The sequence below is a fragment of the Ranitomeya variabilis genome, chromosome 2 (assembly GCF_051348905.1).
Source record: "Ranitomeya variabilis isolate aRanVar5 chromosome 2, aRanVar5.hap1, whole genome shotgun sequence".
In the NCBI taxonomy this organism is placed as follows: domain Eukaryota; kingdom Metazoa; phylum Chordata; class Amphibia; order Anura; family Dendrobatidae; genus Ranitomeya; species Ranitomeya variabilis.
This window is the reverse complement of record NC_135233.1, coordinates 558,026,719-558,044,514: the sequence shown is the minus strand read 5'-3', so window position 1 is coordinate 558,044,514 and position 17,796 is coordinate 558,026,719. Positions and strand designations below refer to the sequence as shown.

Here is a 17,796-nt window from a genome sequence, read left to right as displayed (position 1 = left end):
TAGGATATGCAGCAATACTGTGGTCTCCTTAGAGGCCTGGCCACAGGTGGAGTTTCAAGGGAGTTATGTAATGACAAGAACGGAGGTCTTCAACACACCTCCTGCTGTCATAGCAATCCATGAGTGACCTGCGATCACGTCACAAGAGCGCCAATGGGCATATAGATGCTGTGCCCCCTTGAAGGTGTGTTGTTAATGCCCCTATCAGAGCTTGACAGCTGCATTTAACAGTTTAACAATTGTTAGTGGCAGGTCCTGGCTGCAACACAGCCATTACCTGCCAAGCATGGGACCAGCTCACCCCATATACCCACTCCATACACTCGCTTCCGACTTGCGCTGTGCATGTATGGAGGACGTTGTGGAGGGATTAAAGAAAAAGCCCCTACAAAAATTGTATCACCGAAACTATCCTAATTATCTAAGTGATTAACTGTTAGCGTGTTAATATATTTACCATTTGCCGGGCTCACTAGTTTCCAGCTTTGCTTCGGTGTACTTTTTGTGCATTTGACCTGCAAACAAACTTAACGGCTCCCCATGAGGTTTATGTGTGAGCCGGATGTTGCTTTCATCGTGTAAGTCTATGGAACCTTGTTCTGAAGCTTCATAAACTTACAATGAAGGAGGTATCATCGCCCCACAGAACGGTTCCTTGTGTGAGTGGGAGAGGAACATTCACGTGGGACGGGAATGGTGCTGAAAACCGGAGAAAACAGGACATCTTTATTTTTTACTGAGATGCATATAACTCGGCTAAAAATCATTTTGCAATTGGGTCACTTTAAAAAATTGTGGCTCTGTGTTTCCCTGCACATTCAACTTTGATGAAGTTTGTGGCCATAAATCATCTAAAAAAAAAAGGCAGGGTTACAAACCTCCGGCTTTAGACTGTCCAAGCATGCTTACGGATTCTCAGTTACCTAATTTTACTGCCACAATAGACAGTGCCACACGAACTATAAAATGAAAACTACTAATTTATTTAAACCAAGCTACAAAAATTGTTTCTAGCCCAATTACTTGCATTTAAGTAAAAAAAATATACATATGACCGCCAAGTTCGTCAAATTTTCCATTTTTTTCATAACATTTCTATTTCCGGTCAAATTTGCTCTATGAGGGCTTGTTTTTGACAAGGAACAAGTTGTACTTTTGAATGACACCATTCAATTTATCATGTGATTCAGTGGAAAATGGGTCAAAAATTCTTTTTCAAACATTTTTATTGAAACTTTCAAAAATTGAAACATACAACAGTGAGGAATTTTATAGTTTTATATGAGGAAAATATGAGATGAAGGAAATAAAAAGGGAGGGGGGAAAGAGGGAGGGTAAATGGGTAGGGGACAGAGGGTAAACTGGAGAACTTTAATTCAAGTAGTGTCTACATGAGTAACTTAAAACCATAAGTTAATCCTAAATGGATAGAATCTTTGACAATAGTAACAATAAAACCTAAAGTCACGTTCAGAAACACAGTTATAACAGGGTTATCAGTGGGTAAAATACCCCAAAAGAGAAAATATTAACAAACAAAATATCAGATACAAGTGACTACCTAGCAAATTAGATTTGAGATTTGAGGGAACAACATTTATCCCATTTTAAAGTATATTTGGATAGATTACCATTTATTACTGCAAATCTATATTCCAAGGAGTTGTGAAGGTGGAGTCTATCGACAATGTCAGAGAGTCCCGGCACCATTTTCTTTTTCCAATAGAAAGCTATCAAATTTTTTGTGACTAATAAGACATGTATTAACCACATATCTCAATGAAGGGTGAATGTTGTCCAAATCAATGGAAAGTAAAGCCATTTGAGGGGTGAGAGTCAACTCTCTGTTAAGGATTTTGTTTATATACAGTAGATGGATATCTGTCTCCATAGAGGTTTAATTTTTGGACAGCTCCAGAATATGTGCACTAAGCTTCCTGGGTAACCACATTCCCTCCAACAAAAGGAAGATTGCATAATGTTAATATGTGACAGTCTTACTGGTGTAAGATACCATCTTGCCAACATCTAAAGGTACCGTCACACTAAACGATATCGCTAGCGATCCGTGACGTTGCAGCGTCCTCGCTAGCGATATCGTTTAGTTTGACACGCAGCAGCGATCAGGATCCTGCTGTGATGTCGCTGGTCGCTGAATAAAGTCCAGAACTTTATTTGGTCGTCCGATCGCCGTGTATCGTTGTGTTTGACACCAAAAGCAACGATACCAGCGATGTTTTACACTGGTAACCAGGGTAAACATCGGGTTACCAAGCGCAGGGCCGCGCTTAGTAACCCGATGTTTACCCTGGTTACCAGCGTAAAAGTAAAAAAAACAAACAGTACATACTCACCCAGCGTCATACCTCCCCCAGCGTCTGCTTCCTGACACTGACTGAGCGCCGGCCCTAAAGTGAAAGTGAAAGCCGCTGTGCTGTTAGGGCCGGAGCTCAGTCAGTGTCAGGAAGCAGAAGCTGGGGGACGCGCAGGTGAGTATGTACTGTTTGTTTTTTTTACTTTTACGCTGGTAACCAGGGTAAACATCGGGTTACTAAGCGCGGCCCTGCGCTTAGCAACCCGATGTTTACCCTGGTTACCCGGGGACCTCGGCATCGTTGGTCGCTGGAGAGCGGTCTGTATGACAGCTCTCCAGCGAGCAAACAGCGACGCTGCAGCGATCTGCATCGTTGTCGCTATCGCTGCAGCGTCGCTTAATGTGACGGTACCTTTATAGAAGGATTCGTGGAGGGTTAATGAAATATTGGAGGAATAAGAATTATTTATGGCCCTTTCCCAATTTTTTTCACTAATTGAGGTTCTTAGATCTTTCTCCCAGTGGATTAGATAGGAGTTTTTAGTTAAGTTAGTGTCATTATTGAAGTGATTATAAAGGAATTTCGTGCTCCAAAAAATCTTATGGAGTGTGTTGTTGAGAAGTAGAGTTGCCATTTCCGCCTTCAGGTATGGTCTACCTATGAATTTACTGACTTGTTCCTTTAGAACAAAATAAGACATGAAATCTGAGGGCTGGAGGTCAAACTTTTTTTTTTATTTTTCAAAGCTAATAAAATTGTCGTTATAGATATTTTTAACAGTCTTAATGCCTAGTTGTGACCAATTTGATGGGAAGTGGGAGTTGTAAATGCCCGCGAGTAATGGAAGTGGAAAGTTATTTACTAAGTCTGATTTGTTTATGCCTCTCTTAGGTTTAGCGAGTTTAACCCATGCGGCGGAAATAGCCCCTATGATGGGGTGTGAAAAAGTGGGAGATTTAGATTTAAATATTTTGTCATATATATAGTTTTTTAGGGGTCGGTTATTGTTGTTGGGAACCTCTAGTTCCAGCCAGGCTGGATTTGTTGAATTGTCAAACCAGTTAAGTCTTTGCTTTATAAGATTGCTAAAAAAATAAGCTTGGATGACACTCTAGAAAATAAATCTAGGATTTCTATCAAGTTTAAAGTCGAGGTTATCGGATCCGAGAGGGAAAGCAACAAGTCATCTGCAAAGAGACTGATTTTATATTGGCGGTTGGAAGTGTTGATACCTGAGATTAGTTTGTTGTTTCTAATTTTGATCGCCAATGGTTCTATGGCCAATGCAAGTAAAAGGGGTGATAATGGACATCCCTGTCTGGTACCATTACTACTTGAAAAAAATTTGGACATTTGGTTATTAATATATATCCTCGCATTCGGAAAAGCATAAAGAGCAAAGATAGATGTGATTGATCTGTCGCAACAGCCAAAGCAAGTCAAAACAGCTCTAAGGAATTCCCAATTTACTCTATCAAATGCTTTTTCCACATCTAGAGTGATTATTATCGAGGGGACTTGGGTTGTATTTATTTTGTTGATGATGTTGATGAGTCTCTTAGTCCCATCTGAGGTCTGTCTACCTTCGATGAATCCTAGCTGATCGTTATGGATCAGCTTGGGGAGAATGCCTTTCAGTCTCTCTGCAAGTATCTTGGAGTAAATTTTTAAATTGCAATTTTTGAGAGAGATGGGTCTGTAGTTTTGGACTCTGTCAGAGTCGCTTTGGCTCTTGGGGATCATGATTACCGTAGCTTCAAGCATTTCCTTGGGAAAGAAGCCACAGTGTGATGCTCTATTGAAGATCTGTTCTAAATGCGGGGATAAGACATCTGTGAAAATCTTGGAATATTCGTTAATAAATCAATCAGGACCTGGCGATTTTTGTGGTTTCAAATTATGGATTATACTCGATTTCTGAAATATTAAAGGGCGAGGTAAGGATGTAAGGATGTCCAAATCTGTTGGGTCTTTTTTAGGAAAGTTGAGATCTTTCAAAAAGTCCTTGATACTTCCTTTGTCTGATTGGGGGGTGTTAGAGTCTAATTTCAAATTATAGAGGCTATGATAAAATTCAGCAAAATTGTCTGAAATTTCTTTTGGATGGAATTTAGTCTCACCTTGTGAGTTCTGAATCTTGTTGACTCTATTTTTAACTCTCTCTTTTTTGAAATTACTCATCATAAAATTTTGCTGGCTTATTTAAGGAAGAATAAACTTTGAATTTTGACGCTTTGATTACTGAGTCATAATCTGATTGAATAGCCGCTTTTAGATTTTGTCTAAGTTTTAGAATTTCAAGGTGAATATCTGAAGAGGGCGAGGAAAGGCTGTTTGGGGACTCTTCTTTTATTCTGATTTGGGTTTGTAAGTTTTTTATGGTTTCTCTTTTCTTTTTGTTGTATCTGGATGAAATCTGTATAAGTTTGCCTCTTAATACAGCCTTGTGGGCATTCCAAATGGTGAACGGGTCAATTCCCTCAGTGGAGTTTTCTACGAAGTAATTTTTGATGTTTTTTTTCTAATCCTGATCTAAATTCAGGAATATTAAGGAGAATAGCGTTACATTTCCATGTGTATGACTTATTTGTAGGGGGTCCTAGGCTGATTTCTGGTAACACAGGGGAATGATCTAAAAAAGATTTATCAAGGATGGAAACATCCTTGAATTTGGGCAGGGAGAAAATGTCTGTTAATACAAGATCAATCCGTGAGGAAGTCTTGTGTACTGAAGAGTAGTGGGTGAATTCACGGGAAGAAGAATTGAGACAACAGAAAACATCATAGAGTTCGTTGTCTATGATCCAATTATTGAGGGTTGGAGCTAGGTGGCGACTGGAGGAGGTGGAGTCAATACGTCCATCCGGAACCATATTGAAGTCACCTATTAAAAGTAAATCTCCTTTTTTGTGGGTTTTGATTTTTTTTACTAGAAAGTTTATTTGACTTTTATTTGGTGTGTAAATGTTGACAATGGTATGTGGTTTGTTATTCAGTAGGCAGACCAAAATATGGAACCTGCCCTGGGGGTCTCTGATTTCCTCAATCAACTGGAAGGGAACTGAGTCTTTAACAATAGTAATTACTCTGGCTTTCTTTTTTTGATGTAGTGATGAGAAAATGTGCGGGTATTTTTTGTGTGAGAAGGAGGGGTGGTTACCTTCGATTAATTTTACCTCCTGAAGACATATGAGGTCTGCTTTACTCTGCTTAATTTCCTTCCAGAGCGTATATCTCTTCCAGGGGCTGTTGAGACCTCTGACATTGTACGACAGGCATTTTAAGGACATTAGACAAAACTAGAACTCTATCCTGTAGGTAGATGGCACAAACAAAAACAAATTATTTATCAACAATATAAACAGTAGAAATATAATCTCTTAAACAGTAAAGTGTGAGAATCCACTAAAGTTCTCTTGAAGGATCTCACTCTTGGTGAGATCTCTTCTAATATGGGGGAAAGTTCGGGTGGAAAGAGACCCCAAATTTCGCCATAAGGTATATTAGAGACCTTCAGAATGTCATAGATCAAAGGTTACGCTCCATGTTAAGAAGAGATTGTCTAGCTGTGAGGCTCCCCTTGGAAAGAAAGTTGAGGAAGTCTCGGCCTTCATCCGGGCTGATCAGAGGGATTATCTTCCCCCTATACGAAACCAGTAATTTTGTAGGAAGACCCCACTTATATTGGATTCCTTTATCTCTCAGTTTTGCGGTGATCTCCCTGAAGGATCTGCGTACGTCTATTGTATGTTTCGAGAGGTCTGCGTAAATTTTTATATGGGCGTACGGATCTGAAAATGAACCTTTATCTCTTAGGAAGTTTTGGACTTTTTCTTTCATTTCGAAGAAGTGGATCCTCAGAATAGTGTCTCTTGGTTTGTCAGGGGAGAGGTTAGGAGGGTGTGGGAGTCTATGTATTCTGTCTAGATAGATCCTAATCTGTTAGGTTAGGGACTGCTGATTTGAAAAGTGTTTTGGTCTAATCAGATAGACCTGTTTGTGGGATATCTTCAGGGATGCCTCAAATTTTAATATTGTTTCTTCTGTTTCTGTCTTCAAGATCAGCAAGTTTGAATTGTAGATTAGTAAGTTCCATTTTCATATTTAAGAGTTTTGGTTCTATTTTCTAAATCCTTGACCTTTTTTTCGCTTATTTCTAGTTTCTTTGTTATGCTCTCACATACCTCGGAAAATGAATTATTGAATTTCTCTAGTCCCACCTCAAGTTTCCTGTCTATGAGTTCAGAGATTTTTTGAAAAAAAACTCTCATTGGGATCTAATTTCCCCTCCTCCAGCAATAGTTTTGAGTCAATTCTTCTCCAAGTGGCAGGGCTCTCATTAGGGGAAGAGTCTCTAAAAAAATCAGAATCCTCAGAACCAGAGCCAATCGGTAGAGTCTCTGCCTGATGTGATCTTTTTTTGGACTTGGAGGTGTCCAAAAACTCTGTAAAGGTAGTATTCAAATCAACGGAAGTTTTTTTTTTGTTCTCTTTGATGTTTTGAGGAATATTAGTATTAGTTTTAGTTGAATGTGAAGTCAGGGATTTTTGTGAACTAGGTTTCGGGATACCACTGAAAGAGGTCCCGAGTGCTTTATTTTCACCAGGTGAGAGAGAAATTGTTTTGACAGGTGACCTTGAGTGGTCTCACTTGTAAAGACTTGAAATGTCCTCTGAGGATCTGGAAAAGGAGTCTTGTAAAAATTGTTTGCTATTTTGGGTGAATTTTCTTTGCGTCCTTTCTTTGTTCCATTTTATAAAGTGGCTTGATTAGTTCCACAGCCTGGCTCCCGTGCCTTTAATTATTAGAGGATGTATGTTGAACTTTATAGTCTCCCCCGAGAGTGACAATACCCTCCAGCTATATTTTCAAATGCTCATTATCACATGGGGAACCCCTGGCGTCTGTAGGGGAATCCCTTCTGAAAGACAAATCAGCCCTGAGGGTTTAGAGGTCACTTTCAGGTGTCCACAATGGCTCCCTGTAATCAAGCAGTCAGTCAAAGTAAAAGAGGGGTACAGCAGGTGGCGTTGCTGTGCATCCGGTTTTCAGGGACAAAGTAGTTCCACAGCGTCTACTCCCGCTGGAGCACAGTTATAAGTACAGAGAACCGTTCCACAGCGCTGGCCCCGCTTATTAAGAGTATAATAAAGGCTGTTCCACAGCGGTTGCTCCCTGCCGTTTATTCACAGTAATTTCGCAGTATTGATCCCTGACTCTTATTATCTAGGTACGTCCATACACCCCGTCACTTTAAATGGTATAGTTTATGTCCACAGCAGTGCTCCCACTCATACAAACAGAGCCCCCACTCTGAGTTATTATGCTCATCGGGTCTAGGGGGATTCACAGCGTCAGGCTTACCTAGTGAGCCGGTGAGCAGAAAGAGCTTTGACGTCGCTGCACTCGGGTCGCCTGGTCCTCCTGGCAGCTGTGCTCAGCGGCGTCACTGCAGACAGGAGCGGTGTCCTCAGCGGTGGTCTGGGAGAGGCTCAGGAGCGTTTGCTGCAGATCCCGGTTCCTCGCGGTGGCAGGTCTTGATGATCCAGTGGCAGGCGGGAGCGGCACCTCCAGGGCTTCTGTCTCCGGAGCTGTGCTGATGATCCTGGGTGGTGCGGTGAAGTCTGCGCTGGGAGAGGGGATCCTCCTGCGGCACTCACCTCTTCCGGTCTTCTCCTCCTGGTCTGTGATGTTGCTGGATGCTGCGGTCAGAGAGCTGCAGTTCCGGCTGAAGTCTCCTGCGTCCTGGGTCTCGGAGTCTCTTCAGCCAGCACGCCGGGCTCTTTTCACGCTCTTGTGTTGTTGCGCCCCCGCTAGTCTGCACGGGAGATGCCGGGTTGGCTTCTCTGCACGGCGGCTCTCTCAGAAACGCCGGCTGCTGTAGAGGGGGCGACCCCTCCTCCGATCCTCTGCTTTACCCACGGTCTTCAGCGGTGTAACCGCAGTGTAACTCCTCCAGCTGGGCGCCTCAATGCAGCTTACAATCCGGTACCGCTGTGCTGTAGGGAGGGGAAGGCTATGGATCCCAGTCTCAGCCGCTGAAGTATTGTAGGGTGAATCGCTCTGTCCTCCTTCTGTGCAAGCCCCCAGTGAGCAGGGGAAGCCAGCACCACAGACGATGAGCTGCAATGATTGTCCCCCAGTGCAGAGGAGACGTCGGGTCCAAAATGGTGGCTCCCATCTCTCCCCAGTCAGACAGAGGAGAACTTGCTTGTAACTCCTTCTGCGCTCTGGTTAGAGACCCAATTTTGGTCTCAAATTGAAGTTTGCTGTAAAGGCTGTCGGTTGGTGTTAATACAGCTTTAAAATTGCCTCAAAAAAGTAGCTTTTAGTTGCTTGTATAGGGGTTCTTTGGGAGAGCTCCAAGCTCCTGCAACCTCACATGTCCAGAGCCAGGCCACGCCCCCAACCTCTATGGGTCAAAAATTCTAAGCCATTTCACCCTTGTTTTTTCGGGAATCTATTTATCATGTTCAGTATACGGCGAAATTGACCAGGCAATACGATTCTCCAGGTCAGTATCATTACACAGATACCAACAATGTATAGCATTTTTTCATTTAAAGTGTTGAAAATAAATTATGAAGTTTGTAAAATAATTTTGCTTCTGTCGCCATTTTTCAAGAACATGTTACATTTTCAGTTTTCACAATAATGGGGCTGTGTGAGGGCTTATTTTTTGAGCCCTGAGTGGACCTTTCCACTGATACAATTTTGGGGTAGATTTCATGCTTTGACCACCACTTATTTTATTTTACTGCAATGTTACGGTGGCCAAAAAGACGTAATTCTGTAATTTTTTTCCTATTTATGCTGTTTACTGATCGGATTAATTTATTTTCTATTTTGGTAGATCAGACTTTTACGAAAGCTGTGATACCAAAATGTGTGCTTTTTTTAAATTGTAGAATTTTCAATGGGACAAAAGGGGGTGGATTTAATCTTGTTTTTTTCATATTTTTAAAAAACATTTTACTTTTACTTTTTTCTTTATTTAGTAGTCCCCTTAGGGGACTTGGAAGCTGCAATTGTCTGATCGCTTGTGCTGTACAAAGTAGTGCATCAGCCGTGCTATGTATAGAGAAATTCATGATCTTCTAACAATGCCAGATACAGGTTGGCTTTCATGGGGAGAATTGTTATGACAAGGACGGGGGTCTACATCAGACACTCGGTTGTCATGTCGAACCATTGGCATCTGGAAAGATGTACATCCCTGCCAGCTCATTTTACGTGCAGCTGTCAGAGACTGACCGCTACGCCCATAGATCCGCTCAACCTGTGGCTGTTAAAACGCACATGATGGCTGATTAAATTAGTCATCATCTGCCGGGAAAGATGCGGAAATGGCCTGCGAGTCCGCATCAAAGTCAGGGACACAATATATGACTTAAATGAACGTTATATGTTGTAAAAGGGTTGATCAAAGGTCTGTTATAAAATGTGCTACTTAGACATACAGTCGCAGGCCCTATAGATGTGGAGAAACTACCAGCCTGTCCATAATCATCATCCTCGGCTTGACATAGTCAACACGCTACCAATTTGTTAACATCGCTGCACACTTAGGAAACAAAGAGAATATGTGCAGTAATATTACACAAAGCACACAAATTTCATGTCTTCCCAAACATTTGACTTCAAACAGAACAGTAAATAGCTCAGTGGTTCTTGTTTTTAATTAGAATTTTCACATCCAGCCATTATTAGATCCTGTTGCTTTCCTGCAATGATTATAGTTATCATTCATTTCATTTCTAAGCTCTCCGTAGGAATCCAGACCCCAGAGGCTCCTTATGAAACTGAAAAGGGAAACTTCATTACAGCATATAATGCCCCAATGCTGAAATGTACTAATCTGCTTCATATTGATGTTGCCACATATAAAGTAGGCCTTATGCATTTATCACCAATAAAGGGAAATATCTTAATCGAAGTTAAATGCATTGCAGCAGATCATGTCTATATATCATGGGTTGTGTTCAAGACCATTTCTAAATATTGCAGAATCCATATCAGCCTCAAAATCATTTTCTTCAAAAACCATACAGAATAACAGTTGTAAATTGTCATTTACCATATTCATTCACTTATATGTCTTATTAAAAATAAGTAAATAACTTTCTATAGGTGACATTTTCTGACTTACTATACAAAACTCACCATGGTCAACCCATTAGAGTGCAATGTTCGATCTTGGTCTACCACATTACGGGAAATGGTGATAGATGGGAGCTCTAGACTTTGAGGTGGAAACTGAGGTGTAAATTCATTCCCATGGGCAGCCAAAGCTTCACCCATCATTTGAAATGGGAGAAGAACATCAGACATGCCAAGAGAAGGGTCGGTCTCCGGAGGTGGGGTGATAGGTGGTATCTCAAATTCTTCATCACCAAGACTCGGAGTGTGGAATGTCTGTAAAGCAAGAAGCAGATAAGTGTCATCTAGTAGATTTTAACTTTGGGCATAATATAGTAAGGTAACAAAAAACCATTATGTGTTTGTTCGATATTAATTAGTATTAGTAAAATTTATTGGTGGAAGATGATAGAAGCTCTAGGACAACAAACCTCAATTATATGCTAGTTATAGAATAAGTCTTGGTCATTAAACATCTTCCCATTCTAAAGCCAGCCATACAAATGAGAGATCTGTCAGCCAAAAACTCGTATGACAGAGATGAGCGAATTTGAGTGAAAATTTCATATTCTCTAGAAAAATATATATTTTTTAATTGCTCCATGTGAATTTAGCAAAAAGACGGCGAGTTGCCATCCACTATTTTGCTAAACCACAGAAGCTCAGGCAAATATTTAAAATATATATACTTTATATATCTCCTATCTGCTTTACTGTCCTGCTGTCCCTGTAGCCTGCCTTCCACTCCTAGGAGCATTTTCTCTTCCCTTTCTTCCAATTCTCTTCCACCATCTTCCAGCTGGACAAGATCTTGGATGTCAAGGTGTGCCACGCCTTTGAGGAAATTGTTATTATATCACAATGTTGCAACACATGACACATAGTAAAGGCCCAAGGCACAGTGATGTCATTCAGAAGGCCTTGTCAAGCTGGAAGCCAGGGTCTTGAGTGATGGAAGCTGAATAGAATGAGTGAAATGGCAGAAGGACAACTATCAGCACTGGAGAATCTTGACAGCATGTGGTGTGTGCTGTAATGATTCAGACATTTTCAATCACATAGAGTGACTGTAGACTTTCATCACAAGACCAAATTTTGTCTATAGGACTGGTTAATATTGCACGCCCCACTTTTCAGTTTTAGAATTTCCCAAAAAATGTAAAATAACCAATAAATTTCGTTCAACTTCACAATTGAGTTCCACTTGTTGTTGATTCTTCACCAAAAATTTACATTTGGTATCTTTATGTTGGAAGCATGATATGTGGGAACAGGTTGAAAAGTTCCAGGGAGCTGAATACTTTCCCAAGGCACTGTACATTGAAATGTTTTTCATAAATGCAAATACTTATCAATATTATAAATGCAATTATTCCCTTTTAGGCAGGCAACACTATTAGATACTATATTAATGAGCTATTAAAACCATGTCCACCCAATGCCATGTAAAAAGACTTAAAGAATATCAACGAAGCTGTGTAATCTCAATCTATTAAACTGTGTAATCTAATATTGTGTTGTGTGATATGATAACGTCAACTATGTGATATCACGTTGTATGTTTTTCTTGGTGCATCATGTGATCAAGTTATGCTCCACAGACTATCACTTTCAACTAACTGAATTTGGTTTCTTTTTGTATGGTGATATTACATTTCAGAGAAATCTAGGAACCAGGGCACCAGACATCCTCCTTTTGGTAATTTTATTAGTACAAAAAAAATCACAACATTTTGGTCTTGTAGGGCCTTTAACAAGCCATAGAAAAAAAGATATGCATTACATTGTATTACATATTCTCATTTCATGGTAGTACTCCCTCATTTAAATAGCCACAAGGAGATACCCCCCCAAATTTCTTTTATTCAATATAACATCTTGAAAGCATTAATTTCCTTCATCATACTGTCAATTAGATGATATGCACTTGTCCCAATGTTAGAAACGTTTTTTATACTCTCCTGTTGAGGGCAGAGCAAAGTACTGCAGTGCGCAGGCGCCGGGCCTCTCTGACCTTTCCCAGCACCTGCGCACTACTGTACTGCAGTACTTTGCTCTGCCCTCAACAGGGCAGACAAAGTACGCCTGCGCCGGAGCATGAATACAAGAAGAGGACATCGTAAGAAGATGGGAGGCCCCGGATCGTGAAGCCCATCGGACCGGACCACAGTGGGACCGCCCCTGGATGAGTATAATCTAACGTCTTTTTCTCATTTTTCAGGATACATCGGGGGCTTATCTACATCATTACAGAATGCTGTAGATAAGCCCCTGATGCCGATGGGCTTAGCTCATCTTCGATTTTGGGAGTGACAGGTTCCCTTTAACAACATTAACAGAAGAATATAAAATGTTAAAAAGAGTAGTAAAAATGTTGGGACAAGAGTATACCATCTACCTTCACCTACTGTATTCTCACCCATCCCTTGTAGATTGTTTGTCTTCGTGGGCAGGGTCCTCTCTCCTTTGATAGCAGTCTGACTTGCATTGTTAAGATGTCTGTACTTGTTTTTAATATGTATACCCCTCCTCACATGTAAATTGCCATGGAATAAACAGCACTATAATAATACATAATAATATTTCAATGGAGAGTACTTTGAAGGGTAATATTGTTTTCAAGATGTTAACTTGAATAAAAAATAATAATTTTCTTTTTTTTGGCTACCCCTTGTATATATAGCCACATACATGGAGTACATCACCTCCTAGTGAGTGAAAGGGGAAAATAATTTATGCAGTGCCAATATGTTCCTGGTGTATAACTAGACGTAGATGTATACCCTCATACCCAGTGATGTTATGCAGCCTTTTTACATGTAAGCTGTAAATTCAAAGATAAATCTTTGTTGTGTAAATTTTGAAATCTCAGCAGAAACAGATCTTCTTGATCAAAGATTTAAGTGCAATTATCATACTGCTGGAATAGTCTACCAGTATTAACAGTGTTTTAATGGGTGCTTAATTAGCAACATCTGTCTTTGTTTGTTTCAGCAACAGATACATTAGGTCTAGTGCATATCAAATGGCCCATTTATTGATACCTAACTACAGCAAAAAAATAGCTCTCATTATACAATACTAATGCTCCATTAATTTAGACAACGTCATACTCTAATTTGCCATAGAATTTGCCCCAAACATTGAGGTTTGCTGTGATTTGTACAAAATAAAAGACAAGGTGAAAATTGTAAATTGCAATCACAATTTCTAATGGAAAGTATTTTGAATTTCAGAGTATGAACAGTACGGTAAGAACCATGATGAAGGAAACATCATGCTTTTAGTTATCTGTTTGTTCGGATGAAGTTATTGACGATCGAAAGTGCTCGCTACTCAACCTTGCATCTGGTGCTTGAGTGACATGCTCCTCATGTTTCACAGCCGTAAGGCAGCCAAAAAAACATGCAGGGATTTCCTGTGTATGGAAGGCAATCCCCGCATTTTTTTTTTGGCTGCAAAACAGATGGGGACATGACTATGTCATTCGAGCACCTGCGATACTCGGTACATATCCGAGCACCCCATGCAAAATTGAGTAGCAAGCACTTTTGCTCAACAGTGGATGACAAATATCCTGGTTTAATTGCCTTTGAGCATGCTTTGTGTGTAAAAAATCTTTCTTTATTTAATTCCTTAGTGAAAAAGCCAAGTATTCCAAATCCGATCTGTCACTTTATTAGGCAATAACTCTGGAACACTTCACCATATCCCAGTGATTTTGAGACTTTTTTTGTGACACATTATTCTTTACATTATTGATAAATCTGGGTCAATATATTTAGCAAAAATTTGAAATTTGATTAAAAAATGTAAAAACAATTAGAATTTTCAAACTCTAAATTATGTGCGTGTGTGTATGTGTGTATGTATATCAGCAATTTTTCTTTTTTTTTCAAGGAAATTTACAAAGCTATTTTTTAGGGACTTATTTAATTTTGAAGTGACACATGGGGACCTACATACTGGAATCCCCCAATAAAGTGATAAACATTTTAAGAACAATGCCCCTCAACATATTAAAAAATGCAGTCAGGTAGTTTATCAACCCTCCAGGTGATTTTCAGTAAGTGGCATGACAGGAAGGAAAGAAAAATGTTATTTTACCACTTAAATGTTACTAATTTCTGAACCCCAAACTCGAATGCCACAATTTGGTAGTGAATTGCCATGGCAACCATCGCGACCACATAATCATGACTTCAGCACCAATGAGGTTAAAGATGGAGCTCCCACACTATTGTTAACTGTTAACTATCTAGATGCCACAGTCACTATTGACTGTAGCATCTAAGGAGTTAAACGAGCATGGTCAGTATCAAAACTGATAGTGCCTGATGCAACAGGGTGTAACTTTTAGTGTACAGTTGACAGGTGCTGTGTTTTAATCCGGTTTTTATCCCTTGGAGGATGTTATTCACCTAGATCTCAGGTCAGTAAAAAGATATATTGGTGGTCAAAAAGAGGGGTTAAAGGTGAGCTCATAAGCTATTGTTTGGAATATTTATTGCCATTTTATTTGGTATGTATATGTATACAGGAATTGTCTCTTCAGAGAGGAAGAGGACTAGAACTCTAGTGCCACCTATAGGAAGTAGCAATCCTAAAAGTCTAAATCCTAAAAAGATGGCTACTTCCTATAGATGGCACTGAAGTTCTTGCCCTCTTCCTCTTAAGAGACAATTTGCATATTTCCCAGAGGAGCTTTGTGCTTAAAAATCTCCTCACATTCGCATGTCAAGCTTGCCATGCCACTCTCCGAAAAGGAGAAGTGTTACCCCTTGGATCTATGTATACAGGGACATATATTACATGGATTTAAGCATGTTTGTATATAGAAACAAAATTGTACTTCTAAATCAAATGCTAGATCTACATCTAAAATCAATGCAACCGAGATAATATTTACAGCTTAACAGAAATATTAGAACATTATTAAAAATGTAACTTAAGTGTAGGAATGGGAAAAAATGCTAAATTAGAATTATATAATAAAACAGTGCATGAAAAAATATAAAGTATGAAAAATAATAGTCATTATCCAAACGAATATATTATTAATATAATTAAAATGGGCACCCTGACCACTTAAAGATCAGTGGGTACAATATGCTTATTAATGATGTAGGGCAGCAAACAAGACAGATGCAGTCCTCATTACATGTCTGTTAACAATAATAAAACATAATTATTCCACTATTGTGCAGTAAACAATTTATATTACGGGAGATAGAGTTTTGCATGCTGGTTAATAGGATAAAAAGAAAAAAGAAAAAAAAAAAGATGCCTTCTAAGGAATGAGCTCATTAGTTGCAATCCATTGTCATTCTTCAAACTGTTAATGATGATAGAAATTAATAACCGCAAGCTAGACAAGGGAGGTATAGTGGCCAAAAAAGCAAAAAAAAACAAAAAACCCTTTTGCTTGCATATACAACCTGTCAGCTGTCATTAGAGGTCAGGAGTGATGAGCCCTGAAATTCTATAGGAAGATGCTATTTGGATAGACTGTTGAGGCTCAAATAATCACTTTGATGCAAAGCACAATTTATACTGAAGTCAGCGCACAGGGGTGTAGATTTTTTTTTCTATCTTTGCTTAGACAAAAAACAGTGTCACTTTTCACATTACAGAAACTCCAAATCTCTCCACGATCAGACGCAATTGGCAAATGAACATAAGCCAATGGCTGCATTTTCAGTTATTTGGCACTAATGTGGTCTTCCAACAGATGCAACAGTAATTTGTGACTCATTTGCTACATCATTACTGCTTAATGAAATCTAACATATCACATTAACAATGTGGGTAAACACTCATTCTTGTCATGTGTCGTTTTAACTTGTTTTCATTACCACTGTAATTAAACCTTAGAAATATTATTTCAATAAATATTTCCGGTGCTAGAGAGATTGGTGGTAACGTAGATGGAGGTGCAACTGCTATCTATGCATTCAGCTGTTGTCATAAGAGGACACTATATAATATCTTTAATAATATCTTTGTCATGCTTTTTGGTTCAAACCTTTGAGCCTGTGCTTGGAGGATGGCTTTGCTGTCCGCCGAACCACAGCGGATACACCATTTCTCTAGGTGTTTAGTCTCGGTTATCCTTGCTTCGGTCTTTTTAGGGTAACAAGTGTTACCAAGTGTTATCATTTACTCATTTATCTGCACTATCACCTTTCAAGTGCAGCTTTATAAAATTACTCCCTGCTGGTAATAGTCTAATTTAGATGTCCAGCCATACTGTTGAAGTTTAAGCCAGTCAGTGAAAGATCAGCTAGGGTTTATCTCTCTGCTGTTTATGCTTTTACCCATCACCTATCTCCTGTTTCTTTTTAGGAAGTAGGTGTTATATTCTCCAACAGTACAAACTTAATCTCTCATTTTGTATTTCGTGATTTGTTTTTACTCACTCTGGAATCATTTTCTATTTCAGCACACTTTCCCTTCTGTAGGTAAGGGTTCTTTAGGAGGAATGCGAAGCGATCAACAGCCTTTCAGGCAGAATTGGTCCAAGTTGCCATTGTCTAGTCTTTGGTTAGGGTTATCTCAGCTCATGCTGGAACCACTAGGGACTGTAGGGTCAGGATTTCTACTCTGTATAGCAACTAGCAGGGTCAGTTGCAGTTTTTAGTACGTTATCTATTTTCCCAAGTGATTTGCTTCACAATCATAACAATCTTTTTGGTTTTGATTGAGTGGAGTTTCCCGTTTGAAAAAGAGCTACTAAAATTACTAACAGGCTAGACATTAATGTATGAAATAAGCAGATAGGATGAGATTCAAATTGGTAAAATCAATGGGAAATTCAATTCACAGCAAATTTATTCTCTGCAAATTTAGTGTCCCATACCATGAGACCCCATAAAAAAGCATAAGATATGGAAAAAAATAAAAAAACAATTAAATATTGTCCTCCACTGCTCACAGTCCCTCATACGGTCCTCAGCGCCTCTTCATAATGCCGCTGCATGCTAATACTCCGAGCATATTCACTCTAGGTTGGGACTTCTGACCATGACTTGGCATGGTATATCTGCACATGCCCGCTATAAGGTCGCAGTGATATCATCAATGTAAGCCACATCCTTACGAAGCACACTCTGTCAGATTGTGTTGGACCTAGCTGTGGCTGGCAATCCTCAACTAAGGTGAAGAAGCCTGGGGTTAAAGCAGGTGGCAGCAACAAATTAACAAAGCACCATATGGGTGACAGCAAGGTGTTCAGGTGGTTGGAGAGCTGAGCAATGAGATATGCATTTGTTTTTCATTTATTTTTTTCAAACCTTTAGTTCCCCCTCAGTTTAGCAAAACACACCGTATGTAGTTTAGATT

The 17,796-nt window shown here is 39.6% G+C and overlaps 1 protein-coding gene and 1 long non-coding RNA gene across 3 annotated transcripts in view; both read right to left on the bottom strand.

Annotated features, from left to right (window-relative positions):
* Positions 1-17,796, bottom strand: part of LOC143809713 (uncharacterized) — a 484,828-nt gene that overhangs the window by 146,982 nt on the left and 320,050 nt on the right. The gene's annotated exons all lie outside the window — the stretch shown is intronic.
* TOX3 (TOX high mobility group box family member 3) overlaps positions 1-17,796 on the bottom strand; it is a 200,006-nt gene that overhangs the window by 45,251 nt on the left and 136,959 nt on the right. For both annotated transcript variants that reach the window (XM_077288209.1, XM_077288210.1), the window contains exon 4: positions 10,480-10,731. In XM_077288209.1, coding sequence (XP_077144324.1) covers positions 10,480-10,731 — 252 coding nt within the window. The remainder of the gene's footprint in view (positions 1-10,479; positions 10,732-17,796) is intronic.